The following is a 16917-nucleotide window of genomic DNA, read 5'->3' on the forward strand; positions in this document are numbered from 1 at the left end:
CATAATAATACATATTACTATCGTCAAATTAATTATTTAAATTTATTTTTATATATAAATATAGTTATATATTTAACATTATTTAATATAGTGTTATATTAATCTAAAATATATATATATATGTATATATATGCTGTTCGTACGTTTGTCTTTAAATTAGGTTTAGAATCATGTGCTATTTTTTAAGCATGAATTGAATTTACTATAAAAAGTTTTCTAGTGAAGAACAATAAGATTAAATTTTATAAAAATAATTTTAATACTATTTGATTTTTAACTATACAAAATAAAAATATATATATATAAATATTATTACTTCGCGCATGCGTGTAAATTTATCGAGTGACGAAGTGTTTACATGTGTAACATGAAAGCAAGTTGAAACGTGACTGAGTAATAGGTTATATTTTAAAAATATTATGAAAAAGTATACCACATATATGATGACTGAAACTGACAAAAATAATCTCAAGGGTTTCAAATGTAAGTACAATTATTAAAATATATAAGACAAATATGTATGATACATATATATTTAAATAGATATATAAATATATATAAATTTACTATTTTCTTAGCACTATGGATTCATTTCAATCATGAGAACTTAGATAGACATCAATTATTTTTCAAAAAGCATTGGGTAAAAAAGCAAGAGTCTGATTATCCAAGAGGCAAAACATTATTTGTTTTGAATATACCACCTTATGCTACGACAGACTCATTGAAGAATGCATTTTCAAGACTTTGCGGTGAAGTAACATCCATCGTATTTACAACACTAGTAGGATTTAAAACAGCTTATATAGTATTTAATAATGAATCCAGTTTAGAAAAAGCATTGAAATTACCAAATGATTATGTGATATGTTTAAGCACAGAACAAGAAACATATTTAACAGGTTTAGCAAGTATGTTTAATTATGTTTGTATATATTTACTCTATTATATTAAATTTATATCTATACGTAGATATTTATTTCAATCAAATATTTGTTTTCATAGAGTGGTGTAATGAATACAATGATTCTATACAATCTGAAAACGATATAAAAAAAGAAATAAATAAATATATGTCTACGTATGATCAGCAAATTGCAGATCGTATTGCAAAAGAGAAAGCTGCAAAAGATATGGAACAAGATGGATGGGTGACAATTACAAGCAGGAAGAAAAGAGGTCAATTTGCACCCAGTAGAAAGGAATCTACTATAAGCAAGATACAAAATAAAGAAGAACAAAAGAACCAGAAGAAACAATTACTTAATTTTTATACATTCCAAATTCGTGAATCGAAAAAACAACGTATGTATCTTTTTGGGTTTTATGTTGTTACATGTAATAATTATACTCTTATTAAAATTTTATTCCAGATTTGGCAGAATTACGAAAGAAGTTTGAATTAGATAAGAAAAGATTGCAGGAACTTAAAAAGAAACGAACTTTTAAACCATTTTGAATTAATATATATATACAATCTGCTTACAGTTAAGTTACACATAAATATTAAATAATATCTGGTATGAAAATTTAATTTTTATATTAATTTATGTCAATATATCAATTAAAGATAATAATTACTTATAATTGATAAATAATAATATTTATATAGAAATACAATAATCGTAATTTATTTAGGCACTAAATTAGCCATTATCCATCATCCTGATCAACTTAAACGATATACTTTCATTAAAATTAATTATAAGGAATACTTATTAAGCAGTTTTGGAAGTATACGTCTGTAGAGTCCATTCAATTAAAAAATGTTGATATGATAGTGGTTGCAACAATGCTAGTAATTCTTCTATAAAATTAAAATATTTATAATTACATTTTGCTTATCCTTTCAAGTTTATATTAATTTAATTTGAGTATTAGCAATATACTTACGTTTATTACCATAAATACAATTTGCAGACATTGCTGCGCTCACGGCTTGAGCTAATCTCTCCATTGCTAAATCACGTAATGCAGAATTTATATTTGTACAAGTCTGTAAAGTAGTGGTTAATACCCGGACAGTAGCTGCTAAATGTTGTGCAGATATAGCATGTTTGTTAGTCCCACTACTCTTTAACCTCAGTACAGAGTCCATAAGTAACTGCTGAATTTTGGAATAACTCTTTTTCCGATCTTCTTGTTCGCCATTGACTGTAATATCAAAGCGTAAAGGACTTAAAATGCACCATCTGAAAAGCAAGAAAATAGTATTAATTTCCTATAAATTTTTATTTTTATTCCAAGCATATAACATCGCTTACCTAAAAAGACCAGCTATAGGTGTTATTGGTGTCATAGGTATACCACCGCTTGGCAATGCAGGGTTGTCCATCAAAGGTGTTAATAGCAAACTTGGATTTTCATCTATCCATTCTCCTACTAATTTGAGCAATTCCGTAGGTGGATCTTTATCTTCATAAACTTCACCTATTGCCGTCAGTAAGTTTGCGGTGAAATGGGAGGCAAGGACAGGAAGCTGCTTTAGCTTGTCAATAGATTTTGGTGTAAGGACAAAATAGTCATTGAGTACATGCCTTGCCAGTCCTACGCTTTGAGATGAAGTGGAACCCAATTGCTGCATCCAGATTCCAGTTGCATTAAGAATTGCTTTATTTTGAGTAGCAATTGCTAGAGATACCAAATTGCCTAAAATTTTATATCTTGGACTTTCCGCTGGAAACAATGACAGAAAAACAGCATTTCGTACTGCGGGACTACCACCCGGACTTTGAAAAAAGTCACTTAAAACTTCGATAAGTTGCAACTCCTGCATAGCAACGGTCATATTACGTTTCTTACGTCTTTCTATCTCTCCAAAAATAAATTCTGTCATTAGATCCCCTTGAAGATCCATTTGTTTTCCAGGTCTGCTACATAATATTTCTAAAATGTGCGCAGATAACAGAAAAAATTAATTTGAAATTGATTGTTTATTGCATTGACCGGTAACCTAAAAACATTTGTCTTACCAATTCTGGCTAATGCCTCTTTAGCACAATAAGGAAAATCTAATTTTCTAAGAGTTTGTTTAATGTCATTCGCAGCCATTAATAAGAAAAATATTTTTTATCCGAACATATATATACATATATATATATGCACATATACATTTATCAAATCGATCGATTTATGAAGATTTATTTTTCAACTATTTTTAACTACTCGACAATACAAATAGTATTATACAAACAACACAGATGATACTCTTGAGGGGAATGAATGTGTATACCAACTATGTGTTAATAAATATCAAAATATGAATTCTTTAACTGAATTTTTTTTATTTATTCTTAATTTATTTTTACTTTTTTTTTCATTCGCAAATGAATTCACATTATTTTTACGTTAAACGTTCATAAGTCCTGTTTAATATTTTAGTAACAAAAATTGAGCAATGATTGGTTAAGAAGAAACAAGATTTCCAATCGAAATCCGTGATGATCGAAGCACCACCTGGTAGTAAAATTTGAAAATTTCGTCGCTTTCAACGAATATATGCAAGTAAAATAATATCAATATAAATACAAGAAAACATTATAAAATACCGGAAGAAGAAACATTCTGTTTACATAGTTTTTATAATCGTTTATTTAGGATTTGTTGAAGAAATATTGAGTCGATTTTCAAAGTACAAGCCGAGTTGACAAAATTATGAATTGTTTTGACTTCATAGTAGAATAACGTTTAAATCAATAAACTTCGTTATTATTTTATCACGCATATCAAATGTGTTTCATTTGTTCTGTTTGTCCTATATAGATATTTTGTTGTGTTTTAATAAAACATTGTTAAATAATTGTAAAATTCAATTCTGTGGTATGTTCGTAAAAAGACCAAGAATTTCATAAATATTGAAACCCTGCTTATAATATTACTTATTAAAAATATTTAATAATTCACGAATTTACACTCACATGGCAAAATTGATCTTTATTCAACATATATTTCTACAACTTTAATAAATTAAAAAAAAAAAAAACATGATATATCATTGTTTTACATCGTATTGTAATAAAAACATTTGGATACGTAATGTTTTTTTTTTTTTTCTGGCGAATTTCTAACAATGAAATTGAGAATAATTGATGATATCATAGTTCATAATCTTCTGCGTAATAAAAATTAATTGAATTTTCTTTTGAATATAGAGATAACTTTTCTTTTAAATATTTATTTCCAAATAGGCAATCGATTTCACTGCGTTGATAATTAACAGTATATACATTTTCAATAAAACAAAATAAATCACTTATGAATATATAAAAATTAAAAATGGGACATATCCTGTATCAACCTATATTCATTTGACGTGTAACGTAACAATCGTATAGTATAAGTTGGTCTTCAACTAGTAAACATCACATTTGTTTAGTTTCACATATTTATATTCTTTGTTGTTAATGTGCGTCTCGCAGTGATCCGTGCTAAATACAGTACTGGTAAAATTTTGATTGACGACAAACGCATATAAATAATAACTAATATAATTGATACATATAACTAATATACAAATTCACGAAAAAGAAAAACAAAATTTTATCGATTATTTTATAAAAAAATAATAATTAATGATTATTAATAAATCATATATTATTTTAATAAAAATTAAAATAAGAGTTCGTTTCCACACTACCTATGAGGTAGAACTCCCAGCGCTTTTTTTTTTTAAGTGGTTTCCCCTGTAGAACTACTCCACTCTACTAGTGTCACTATTACCATTATTACTGCTTCTGCTAATAATAATAACAATAATAAAAACATACTTAAATATTATGTACATTATGTAAGTTTTAAACTACCTCTGTAGAACTAGTCCACTCTACTAATGTCACTACTACTATTATTACTGCTACTATTAATAATAATAACAACAATAAAAACATTATTATATACATTATGTACATTTTAAACTATAACAGTAAAGTCAATAGTGACTTATCACTATTTGAAAACGTAGAGTAAATTAGAAGTATATCGTGCTTTTAAAAATATGCGTCGATATTTGAATCAGAAGATTACGGTTCTTGAGAATCAATAATTTTGAGCAGAAAGCTCTTGTAATACAAAGAAAGTATAAGCTTTTTTAATTGTTTGTTGGCCAAAAGTTTTCTTTCGATGTTATCGACAACCTTTCCTTTTGGTATCCTAATAAAATAACATCCTGTACTACTATTTTTGATCGATTCATAAAACACTGCATTTTTTAATTTTGGAGACGCATAAAACTAATCTTTTTACATTGATAAAACTCCATTGATGTCTTATTTTTCATTGAAGCTGGACAAACTTTGATGAGAATATCGACTTCAATTAATATCGCAAAAAAAAACAGCAAAGAACGATTGATTTTTATCAATTATTAGATCATTATCTTCTATATAGAGTAGTTAGTAAAAAGTTTTCTAATTGCAAATGTTCTTTTTTTTCAATTCATCATTTGGTATTATCTTTCTTAAAGGTACCACATTAATTCTACTAATTTTTATGTACTCTATCTCTTTTTTACATATTATTTCAAACATTGAAGCAATTATATATAGTTGTTTTCGACGTCGCTCAATTTATTAACAAACGACGTAATTTGTCTATGAATTTCAGGCTCGATTTTCAAGCGCTCTTCATTTTTCAACTAATCTAAAAATTGTTCTTGAACATACATTAGATTCTTAGAATAATTCGAATGCCTAAACATAAGCTGTATTTGGTTCGTAATCGCCATCAACAGTACGAATATTATATTGAAATTTATTCACGGGGCGTTGAAGATTTGTTCTTTTCGTGAATCGCGAACTCAATTTTATTTATTTATGTATTGTAAAGTAAAGTTGCTCATACCTTTACTAGACAATTTTTCATTAATTTAATCATGCCGCATCTTTGCGTCGAGTTTGATAATTTTGTCATGCAAGGCAAAATTAACTCTTTTGCCATAGATAAATTTTACTACATATATAATAAGATTACATTATTATTTATATTCAATATCAAATTGGTATAGTATTACGATGTATCTCTAATTCAATATCGTGAAAAATATTGATGATACGCGTCTCGTCTTATCAAGTTTTACTTTATCATTATAATACTTGCTATCTTCACATTTTGCAAGATGATGAAAAACATAGTACGATTCATTAGGAATATCTTTTAACAATTCTTTCACACTGCGATAGAGAGATTGATCTTTCTACTCGTTATAATATTTAATTGCTAAAAGTAAAAGTAATTCACAAATGTATTAGATTTAGTCACAAATATATATCTATTTTTTAAATTTACTAATTGTGAAGTGTAGGCAATACATTTATGAACTTCCGATGCATGCTTCTATATTCATTCCTGATCAATTTAACATATTTTAAACCATGCATTTCAACATTACAATGAGAATTTTATTATTGTGTTTGATTTTATTAGTTGTCGATCCATTAAAATTTTTAAAGAATTTTTAAACATTAATGATCGCAAGAAGTTATTTGTGTACGATCACAAACGTTTAGTCGATCACAAAAGAATAATATTTATTGTATACTCCAATATATAAAATTCTTTCGATCACAAAACAGACCGATTGTGGCGACGTTCGTCAACAAATTATACATCTATATAATCTCTTGATTCATGATCCTACTCATGATCCGTCTTACGATCTGCAACTACGGTAATACAAGGAATACTACTTTGATTAAGTTCTTCATTAAGATGAGCAATCGTTACCATTTCCTATGCAAATTTCAGACATTAATCTTTACGTCGTATCACGAGAAGTTTCCAATATAATACCACGATATTTTACCCACGTATTATTTGCTAAATTTGGCATATTTATCGCTGTACAAAGTTTTTTTAATTGCGAATATCCACTACCTATAGATATCATTCCAGAAACCATATTGGCGTTAATATTCACATTTTTTTCCGACGTATCATCAGTTTTAATTTGTTTAATCAAACCGCATATACGACATTTCAATTTTATAATACTAACAAAACCGTTCCGGGATTCTGAAATTGGATACATATCTGCTATTGTACAAGAAAAAGGTACATGTGTTCCTATTGAAAGGATACTATTCATAAAATATGAAATATCAACTATTCGACGACCTGACAATTGAAATGAATCTTCGTTAGTATTTATATTCGATACACGTTCCGTGTGTAGAGGAGACAATGAAGAGGAATCATAAATATCTTCGATTACTTTTACAGATTCTGTACTTGGATCCTGTACATTTTCTATTTGTGTGTTCGATGTACTGGGTATATTTTCAATTTCTTTTTTACGAAATGTTAAACCTTCTTCTTTTCTTTTTTTCCAGTAATTCTTTAGAATCAACGGATTGCCTTTGTTCTTCCTAGTTCTTGTCAACCGTCCTTTTCTTGATGGCATTATTTTTTAATATAACTTGCGAAAAAAAATTAACAAATTTGCAGAGCGGGATGTTTCGGCTAAATAAAGAACGAAATAAAAACAAAAGCGAGTATTACAAATTGGTGATATAATTATAGTATATAAAGGTAAGAAGAAACAATGACAGATGAAAACAAAAGAAGAGCTTTGTATTTGTTCGAATATGTAATAGAACTATATTGCCAATCGATCGGGAAAATGAAAATATATATGATACAGATTACATCATCCACTCTGTATGCGCATGCGCAACAATTTTGTCAATAAAAGCACCGTGGATACTAATTCATATATTAACACGTAGAAACTTTTTCTATCTCACTTTCTCGCTTATCCTCTTACTTATGACAATATCGTTCTACTATGTATGTATTTGTTACAAAATCTCGTTAGTATTATGCCGCGTTTTCATGAGAAGTAAATTTGTAAAATTTAATCTAATTCTTACCGTATTCGAACGTAATTACGTCCATTTGTTCAATTTCCTATAACAAAAAATTTTTTTATGCACGATACATTCCACGACAAAATATTTATTTATTAAAGACAATATTATAAAGCAAGTGTTATGAAATAGGTTAAATTGTTAAGAACACTTGAAACACCTTCACTCCGATCGAGACCCCCGAAGAGAAGAAAGAAACGAGAAAACAGGTTTTTCATTTCCTTTGTTTCCATTGAGGCGTATTCGTCTTAAATTATTATTCGTATATTAATATTCGAATATTTTAATTATCTATTCAACCTAAGGATTTTTTAATAAAGCGATGTCTACGAATTACGGAGATTAACCAAGATGTCTGCTCGTTTTAATTCTTTTCACACTTTGTGGAAAGAGGAAACGATTCACACAGAATTTTTAATTCACGATAATGAAAACAATCGAAGAATATTATTACTGTTTAATTTTAATACACGTTACGTAGACATTGTTTTCTGTGTACTATACTACACTACGACCGAACAGCTAATACATCACTTTTATGACTGAGTCATAGATGTTAACATCAAAGGCAATCTTCACAAGAGCATGTTTATATGAAATAGTCCACAAACATTCATAGTTTATATATCTAACAATATGACATTAGTTATACCAATCGATAGGTTTTTACATGTTCAAATTATTGAGAACGTAATCAAATTATTAAGAATTTGTTGAGAGTTCGTTTAAAAAACCATTATACGAGATGACGTATGAATGAAACTTAAAGGGAAAGACAGATATCTTTGTAAGGTAGTAACAAATGTAGATTCCCTATATTATATTTTGTTCTTTTAAATATATTCTTTTTCCTTTTGTCATTATTATAAATCATTATTATCCCATAATGTAACGTTAATATATAGATTATTCATATATTGTAGATCATATTATACATGATACATTTATATATATATATATATTTAAACATAACATTTTTCAATAAGAATTATCAAATATTTTTTCTAAATGAAGTATTTAAATCTAGAAAATTTCGTGAAATATCACGTATAGTACAATCTTTAGATTAAAATTATAACGATATTGGTCATAATTCTTTAGTTCTGACTTATATGGATTCGGCGTAAGATAAAATGTATATGTATTGACAAATTCGTAAAAGTTAGAAATATTTAATTCTCTTTGTTTTTGTTTCAATGAAAAACAAAAGATCTGGCCTTTTCAAGAATATATAGTTTTGTTTAGTGGATATTGGAAATTTCTACATTATCGACATTAAGTCTCCACCTAGTATTTTATAACGCTTTTGCATTTATATCGATTTTAATTTTATTCTCGTCGTGTATTCGTTGTAAATAAGAAAACTTAAAAAATTTATTATTAAGTAATATTTCGATACTAGCTTCAGATTTTGTTTTTCTTTAAATAAGGAATGTGATAAAACCAATCCCGGTACAGTAATTTGAGAAACAAATATCTGAATTACGATCTCTGTGATCTATGAGTGCAATGAACAAGGAAAAGATAAATTAAAATCGTGATTACGGATCGCTAAAGAGATTTTCTTCGCGAGAAATATACAATATCACAATATTATCCATAAATGTTACTTATTTGTTTTATTTGTTTTACGTATTACGAGTTATGTTTTGCGATCGCATTTAACCTAATCTAGTAACTATTACATTACTATTTTTCTACTATTATTTGTTTTTTTGCCTAGGCAACGGAAGTTACGTCATTGTGAAGTCCCCTTTCTTAAATAGACAATCTTAGATTACAATTAAATTGAATTAGTTGGGACACGTTAATCTCTATTTGTAAAATTAGAAACATAATATAAAAAATTGTAGCCAACAAGGCTACTAAGATACAACAATTATGGCATAAACGGAAGATATCGAAAAAGAATTATTATTTTTTATTACTATAGATGAAATTACAAAAACTTGAATACTTTGCATGATGCATGGAAATTATGTAAAAATAATAAATTAAAATATTCATTATATGTTTAGTTTCTAACTAATCCTAGCATATACAAAAAATTGTAAATGTGTAAAACCAAAATTGTCTCTTACTTTTAATGATTTGTATAATTATAGTTTCTATAATAATTGATATTAAAGAATTTCAATTTTGTTTAAATTTGTATATACTTTTTATTTTAATAATAAAAATGAAATTTGTATGTGTGTATAGGTATATATTTACAACTATATTATTTTTAGTATCATTGTTTTAAAAGATGATTAATGCAGCTATTAAATGGTAACTATAAAAGAATTTTCAAATTAGATAATAACGAAAGGATATCTATAAAGAATGTTTATTTTTTAATTTCAAAATAGCAACTTTTAAATTACTTAATCAAAAAATATACAATTGGTTATATATGAATTTGTTGAACATAATGAATTATTGGTGCAAATGTTATGAATAAAATTTTTAGGTTTTTGCAAGTGATTTATGAATAAAATATATCATCCATCTTCTTAGAATATAATTAATGAAAGAACTATAAAAATACTATATAATATATGTTTATATTAAGACTGCAAACGTATTATATTAATCCATAAATATTTTTACTACCTCTTATTTTACAATATAGATTAAGGATTATAGAAATTATTTGAATGCCGAAACGTATAGGAATAAGAAATGTGAACAAAAAGTTTATATTTCTTAATATCTGTCACTAGTACGTTATCATTTTATCAGCTGTATTTCGCAATCATTATTGAACAAACATAAAAGGTGAGCATAACTACAACTTTGAAGTTATATATAATGCTACTATTATATATAACGTTCTTCAATGTTGAGAAATTCAAATTCTATGCATGTGAAAAGATAGTACATGTCTATTTTTTTTTGTTTGAGAGTGTATATGTAAAATAGGAACAATATATTGCACAAATTTATATTAAATATACAGCAGTCAATAATTGTGTACCGATCAATTTCATGAAATAGAATAGTATTTTTGTTTATGTAAAGAAAAATATGATTAAATATCATAAATTTTTATATCTACCGAAGATATAAATTCCATAGATATACAATGATATACACGATACATGGTACATAGATTGTTTCGACTGCTCAGAGAAATATTATTTCTTATTATAAAATATGGGACTGTGATGAAACGAAGTTTGAAGAATATAACCGTTTAATGATATACAACTAGCTATTTAACACGCTATAATATTAATATTAATTATGACGTTACGCGTTTTTTTATTGCTCTGGCGTATATTTGTTGTAAATGACAAAACTTTTGAATTTCTTTACTAAATGGCGCTTCGATCATCACAGACGTTGATTTGAGATCTTGTTTCTCTTTAAATAGGGAATTTGATACAACCAATCCCTATTCAGTAATTTGAGAAATAGTATCTAGATTATGATTTGTTCAATTTTTGAACACAATAAACAAGGAAGTAATAAATTAAGAACACAGTGAAGCCCCTTTCTTTTAATAAAAACAGTATTGAGTAGAGGTTACAGTGAATTATTTGGGTTTTGATAATACGAATTTTTATTCGTTTTAGAAACCTAAAATAAAAAATTGTAGCGTATGTCACGAGGTGATATTGCAGCATAAGAATCATGGCGCAAGCGATGGTAGGCATCGAAAACGAATCTAGCCATCACATGGCATTTCGTCCAAAAGATGCCGAAGAAGATCTTTTATTCTTTACAAGTTTAGATGATGCTACAAAAACCTGGTTAAATACTTTGCATGATATGTGGAAATTATGTAAGCATATCAAATATCAAATTAAAATTATGTATTTAGTTTCGGCGTAGAGAGTAAATACATATATTATGTATTTAGTTTCTTACTGTAAAGTGGATATTTTTAGGGAAAAAATGTGAAGGAGTTACCAAAACATTATTTGATTATTTTGATACTGCTCCAAATCCTTATTTGAGTACTTTGAGGATCCTAGTAAATACAATGGATTTCAAACACGCAAAAGTAGGGTCATCTCTTGTTTTTACAGGTTCGTATGTTTTAGTGTAATTACTATTTCTACAATGATTGACACTAATGAATTTTAATTTTGTTTAAATTTATATATATTTTTATTTTATTGATAAAAATGAAGTTGATGCATCTATTAAATCGTAGTTATAGAAGAATTTTCAAATTGGTTAGTACCTAGAAAGGATAGCTATAAAGAATGTTTGGTTCCTGATCTGAAATTAGCAGCTTTTAAGTTACTCGGTCGTCAAAAAAATATGCAACTAATTAAAATGGTCTCGATTACATATGATTTTATTGGACATAAAGAATTATTTTTGCAAATAATTCAGGTATGTAAATGATTTATAAATAAAATTTTCAGGTTTTGTGAGCGACTTATAAATAATTTGTATCATCCATCTTTTTAGCATGTGATCAATGCCAAAAGGTATAAAGAAGCAGCACAGTTTGCAACTATGTTAAGATTGCAAATGTGTTATACTGATCCGGAAATATTATTACTGCCTCTTATCTTACAAAATAAATTAACGATCGTAGAAGATTTTTTATTTGAATATCCAAATATACAAAAAATATTGGTAATGTATTTGGATAATTTAGTGGCACTAGGAAAAAATATGGATAATAAATTAGAACAATATATTGAGTAAGTTTATATCATTTTTATGTACAATAGTTAATAATAGTACATCAATCAATTTCATGATAGTAGAAAGGGTTCATTCCACTCCTATTCATCATTTTCTCTTACAGAAAAATATGATTGCATGTCTTAAACTTTCCACAGGTACGCAGACAGATAGGTGATTGTTTTGGCTCCTCAGAGAAGCGTGGCTCTTAATTTGTAATTTTAGTAACAGTCACGCATATTGAAAAAGCAATATTTATGTGAATTGTGAATCACACGCAGTTCATAGTTATTTTAGAGCTAAGTTCTATAGATCGTGCCACCAAATATATTTCTAGATTGATTGTTACATTTCGAAAACATGAATGTTTCTATTACATATTCATGCGTATTCATGTAGTACATATTTATATTTTCTATATGATAGAATTAATAGAGAGGAAATCTTTTACTGGCATGAAATTGACTGGTTGTCTGTTATTAAGTGCTGCTATACATAATGTATACATAATTTGGTATTCAATGAATAAATCATTGTAGAACCAATAATATACCAGATGTAAAAATTGGAACAATACAAATACGACCAATGACAAAATTAATAGCACGTCTTGCTAAGCTATATAATCTTCCACCAGAATTGTGTCCAAACTTAAATCGAAGACGAAATGAAGGTGCATTACAATTTCTTATTCATAAGCGGTATGATGACGGAAGTTTAAGTAAGTTAATATTTGTAGTATTTTTTATTTCGTAGTTTATGTGTAAATAATTAATAACTTTTAAATAACTCTCTGGAGTTATATATAACATATATTTTATGTTTAATATATAGACACTGAAAGTTGGAGAGAAATGATAAGGGAAGCTGTAGGACATGACACAGAATTGCAGTTAGAAACTGTCAAATTATTATCTATGGTAGGTGAGATAAAAGAATGCTTATATTGGGCTAAAACATTTGAAATTCCTAAAGAACAATGGCCATGGGCATTGTCTTTTCAAACAAAACAATATTCAGATGGTAAAATATTTGAAGTTTTAATATTATATAATTAATTAGTACTATATCTGTGTTTGTAACATATTATATTTTAATATTTAGAAATAAATGTGGGTGCTTCTACTAGCAAAGAGGAAAATTGGAATCACGAAGATAGTTCAGTACGTTATCATACTTTGAAATTACCTAGAGATACCATTAAGCTTATAGATAGTCCAAGATTGTTTGAAGAATTTCTTGATAATGGTTTAAAAGGAATTCGAATCGTTGGTATTGATTCCGAGTGGAAACCAACTTTTGGTATATAAATGCATTTTTTATTTCAAGATATATAGAAGCATATAAATCTATTTAAAATTATTTTTAAAGAAATATTTTTTTAGGTACTAAAAAGACTCAATTGGCTCTAATACAAATAGCAACAGAGACAAATGTATATATACTAGATGTTATTACCATGGGAAATCAGCTTGAACATCTTTGGTCAGAATTCAACTTATTGTTATTCGAAAATAAACATATCTTAAAACTTGGTAAGAATACTAATTTTTGTTTTGTTTATAGTTGATATGAAACGTAATCACAGTGTACATATACAATTAATAGTGTACATGTTTATTGATACTACTTATATTATACTTATCTAATCTAATCTCTTCTAAACTAATCTTTCTAATCTTATCTAAACTAATCCGTAGCTTGGTAGTTGCGCTCTTTAAATCTCAATCACAATATTGATGGCCGGTTTTTAAGTTATTACTTTATAAATTCTACATAGTAGTTACACACATTTTACTTATTTCAGTTTTATGCATTGGCTCCATTGTTATTACCAGTATTTTAATATTAAAATATTTGTATTAGGATAAGCATTATGTTGAAACTAATCAGACAAGTCGTTTGAAATTATAAACAAAATATTTTTACATTTCATAAAAATCATATATAAAATTTAAGTGAAATTGGTTTGGCTATTCCATTAATTTTCAACATAAAAATATTTGTAATCAAATGAGCGCCATTTCGAAAATGTTCAGTCTGAAACATTAAGCGACACTTTCCACATTGCTACACAAAATGTGTGTAACATTTATTTATGTTTAATTAAGCCAATTTGTTGTTAAAATTAGAAACAATTTGATAAAGAACAAGCAAATCACAGATAAATATTTAAAAAATGTCTTGATTAGTATGGAAATTCAAATAGAATTGTAAAATTACATTTTTATCAAAAATTATAACGAAACAACGCTTTTCCTAATAATAATTATATAAATCTCGTATTTTCTGTGATTATGCTTACAAGATAATAAGAAGACAAATGATTATTTGAAATTTGTTATACTATACAATATAATATTTACATGGAATATGTTTTTGTTGTAGGTTTTGGAATAGCCAACGACGTATTGATGATACGCGATTATCTACCAGCTATTTCAAATATTAAAATTAATGGACAAGGTTATTTAGATGTATTATTTTTATGGAGAAAGCTAGTAGAAGGATACAATTTTCAATTCCCTTATAAAGGTGATCAAAATTTTACAAGTGAAAGTTTGAGCAAGTTGGTTGAATTATGTCTTGGGGCAAAGTTGAATAAATCAGATCAGTTTTCTAACTGGGAACAACGACCACTAAGGGAAAGTCAAATAATATATGCTGGTTAGTAATACGCCTTGTTCGATAAATTTTCTTATATTAGTTTTTTAAATCACGCAATACTTGTTATAATATCAACAATGTGTATAATGACAGCATTGGATGCTTATTGTCTTTTGGAGATATATACAACTTTATCTCAAGAGTGTGAACATATAGACATACCGTTTCAAGATATTTGCACAGAGATACAACACATTCCACATAGACATTTCAAAAAAAATCCAAAAAAATATCTAAATAAAGTAGGTATATAAAAATAGCAAAATATAAATTATTAACAATATAAGAAAGTTGTTTAATCATATGTTTAAATTGTTAATAGTCAAATGCAAAAATGCAATCAACATTCTCCAGTGAGAAAGATAATGGCCAAAATAATAGTAACTCAAAACAATTTAAAGTTCCACAAACATACCAGCATTCTTCAAAACGTAAAAATTTCAATAAGCGAGAAAATAAACAAAAGCAATATCAAGTATATCCACAAAGTCATTCTGGTCCTACACCAGCACATAAATGGCGTGCTGTATGTGATTCGATGTTGGGAGGTTTAGCAAGCAAATTACGTATGTGTGGATGTGATTGCTTATATGTATTATTTGATAAAGGAGGAGAGCAATCTGCTAAATTAGCAGTGCATGAAAACAGAATTCTACTTACACAAAGAGTAAGATCGTATGCTAATAGTTTAATAATTTTGTTCCAGCTTAATATATATATATATATATATATATATATATATATAACAAATATTTATAGTTTAATTAATAATTTACAGTTTATACAGTATTTGCCATTAGAAAATTGTTATAAAGTTATTTCAAGTACACCTAATGAGCAATTGCGTGAGGTGTTGAACCGTTTTTCTGTGGTTGTTACACAAAAGGATATATTCAGTCGATGTCAAATTTGTAATTTTGATGAATTTGTTGAAGTTCCAAAAGCTTTGATGGATGAACTTGTTAAAAGGTATGTATATAAGTTAATTGAAATAACAACAAATTTAGTCATAATATATCGGCATATTAAAAATGATAAAAATAATATGAATTATTAATAAAAAACATTATTTCCAACTTTCAGTTTTATAAATATAACAAAGCACGAACATCACAAATTTGATTTTTCTTCGTCTGCAAGTCAATACTCCGAAGAATATATGTCCAATACTGACGACATTGATACAGTTCATGTTAAGAAATTTTTTACGAAACAATATAATGACCGTACATGGCATCTTAGTACAGGTACTTTAGATGTGAAAACGTGTACAACCAAATATCATATGCGAGTACAAATTGATAAAGTTCCATTAGACATACTAAAAAACGTATCATTATTTTATGTCTGTGAACATTGCGGAAATGTATATTGGCATGGAACACATTTGGAGCGAAGTCTTAACGGCGCTATTCAAGATTTGATTATTAAGGAATAAGTAGTATATATGTTTAAATGTGATAGACTCTCGAAGCATGGTTGAGGACTAATATGAAGCACAAATCAAAATTGTCCTTATCGGTTAACAACTTCGAGCCAACAATAAGTAATTGTTCCTAGTATTTACAGCGCCAATTGTATAGACGCTTAACTGTCACTAGTACCCTGATTCAAGTATATATGTGAAAAAAACAATACTCTCACATAAAAATAAACCGTTTATATGTGGACAAAAACAATACTGATATAAAAATATACCGTTACCGTTCTTCCTCGCGTCTATAAATCGTTTTAATATGAATAAATGTTTCACTTCCAT

At 27.2% G+C, this 16917-nt stretch overlaps 3 protein-coding genes and 1 long non-coding RNA gene across 7 annotated transcripts; 2 read left to right on the forward strand and 2 right to left on the reverse strand.

Moving 5' to 3' along the window:
- The first annotated feature begins 89 nt into the window (after positions 1-89).
- Positions 90-1532, forward strand: LOC122636426 (ribosomal RNA-processing protein 7 homolog A). Of its 2 annotated transcripts, none has more exons than XM_043827615.1 (4): positions 90-483; positions 579-925; positions 1092-1305; positions 1374-1532. In XM_043827615.1, exons 1-4 carry the CDS (start codon positions 420-422, stop codon positions 1457-1459), a joined length of 711 nt encoding a protein of 236 aa, XP_043683550.1. In that variant the 5' UTR covers positions 90-419; the 3' UTR covers positions 1460-1532. The 2 variants fall into 2 exon arrangements, with proteins under 2 accessions (XP_043683550.1, XP_043683548.1); XM_043827613.1 differs by having other exon boundaries at positions 115-483; positions 579-911; positions 1006-1305.
- An 88-nt stretch (positions 1533-1620) lies between these two features.
- Positions 1621-3878, reverse strand: LOC122636422 (uncharacterized protein C7orf26 homolog). 2 transcript variants are annotated; one of them, XM_043827609.1, is made up of 5 exons: positions 2973-3878; positions 2803-2886; positions 2265-2676; positions 1894-2192; positions 1621-1807 (listed from the first exon to the last, which is right to left on the reverse strand). In XM_043827609.1, the coding sequence occupies exons 1-5, from the start codon at positions 3049-3051 to the stop codon at positions 1719-1721; spliced, it is 963 nt and encodes a 320-aa protein (XP_043683544.1). In that variant the 5' UTR covers positions 3052-3878; the 3' UTR covers positions 1621-1718. The 2 variants fall into 2 exon arrangements, with proteins under 2 accessions (XP_043683544.1, XP_043683543.1); XM_043827608.1 differs by having other exon boundaries at positions 2265-2886; positions 2973-3354.
- Positions 3879-4205: 327 nt separating this feature from the next.
- LOC122636430 lies at positions 4206-8805 on the reverse strand. Its single transcript, XR_006328946.1, has 3 exons — positions 8023-8805; positions 7866-7902; positions 4206-7455 (listed from the first exon to the last, which is right to left on the reverse strand). It is a non-coding gene; the product is annotated as an uncharacterized LOC122636430 (long non-coding RNA).
- Positions 8806-10830: 2025 nt separating this feature from the next.
- Positions 10831-16894, forward strand: LOC122636495 (exonuclease mut-7 homolog). 2 transcript variants are annotated; one of them, XM_043827762.1, is made up of 13 exons: positions 10831-11631; positions 11738-11878; positions 12034-12191; positions 12270-12508; positions 13031-13212; positions 13326-13514; positions 13596-13793; positions 13877-14026; positions 14880-15158; positions 15252-15400; positions 15481-15825; positions 15937-16127; positions 16242-16894. In XM_043827762.1, exons 1-13 carry the CDS (start codon positions 11481-11483, stop codon positions 16594-16596), a joined length of 2727 nt encoding a protein of 908 aa, XP_043683697.1. In that variant the 5' UTR covers positions 10831-11480; the 3' UTR covers positions 16597-16894. The 2 variants fall into 2 exon arrangements, with proteins under 2 accessions (XP_043683697.1, XP_043683696.1); XM_043827761.1 differs by having other exon boundaries at positions 10832-11631; positions 12007-12191; positions 16242-16893.
- The last annotated feature ends 23 nt before the right edge of the window (positions 16895-16917 follow it).

Source organism: Vespula pensylvanica, chromosome 22 (assembly GCF_014466175.1).
Source record: "Vespula pensylvanica isolate Volc-1 chromosome 22, ASM1446617v1, whole genome shotgun sequence".
NCBI lineage: Eukaryota > Metazoa > Arthropoda > Insecta > Hymenoptera > Vespidae > Vespula > Vespula pensylvanica.

Bases quoted from the DNA above. Each gene is read 5' to 3' on its own strand.
- LOC122636426 (XM_043827613.1), top strand. From the start codon at position 420: ATGAAAAAGTATACCACATATATGATGACTGAAACTGACAAAAATAAT. The intron at 484-578 runs GTAAGTACAATT...CTATTTTCTTAG, and splicing joins TAATCTCAAGGGTTTCAAAT to CACTATGGATTCATTTCAAT. The intron at 912-1,005 runs GTATGTTTAATT...TTGTTTTCATAG, and splicing joins ATATTTAACAGGTTTAGCAA to AGTGGTGTAATGAATACAAT.
- LOC122636422 (XM_043827608.1), bottom strand. From the start codon at position 3,051: ATGGCTGCGAATGACATTAAACAAACTCTTAGAAAATTAGATTTTCCT. The intron at 2,887-2,972 runs GTAAGACAAATG...CGCACATTTTAG, and splicing joins AGAGGCATTAGCCAGAATTG to AAATATTATGTAGCAGACCT. The intron at 2,193-2,264 runs GTAAGCGATGTT...CTTGCTTTTCAG, and splicing joins CCTATAGCTGGTCTTTTTAG to ATGGTGCATTTTAAGTCCTT.
- LOC122636495 (XM_043827761.1), top strand. From the start codon at position 11,481: ATGGCGCAAGCGATGGTAGGCATCGAAAACGAATCTAGCCATCACATG. The intron at 11,632-11,737 runs GTAAGCATATCA...GGATATTTTTAG, and splicing joins GCATGATATGTGGAAATTAT to GGAAAAAATGTGAAGGAGTT. The intron at 13,794-13,876 runs GTATATAAATGC...ATATTTTTTTAG, and splicing joins CGAGTGGAAACCAACTTTTG to GTACTAAAAAGACTCAATTG.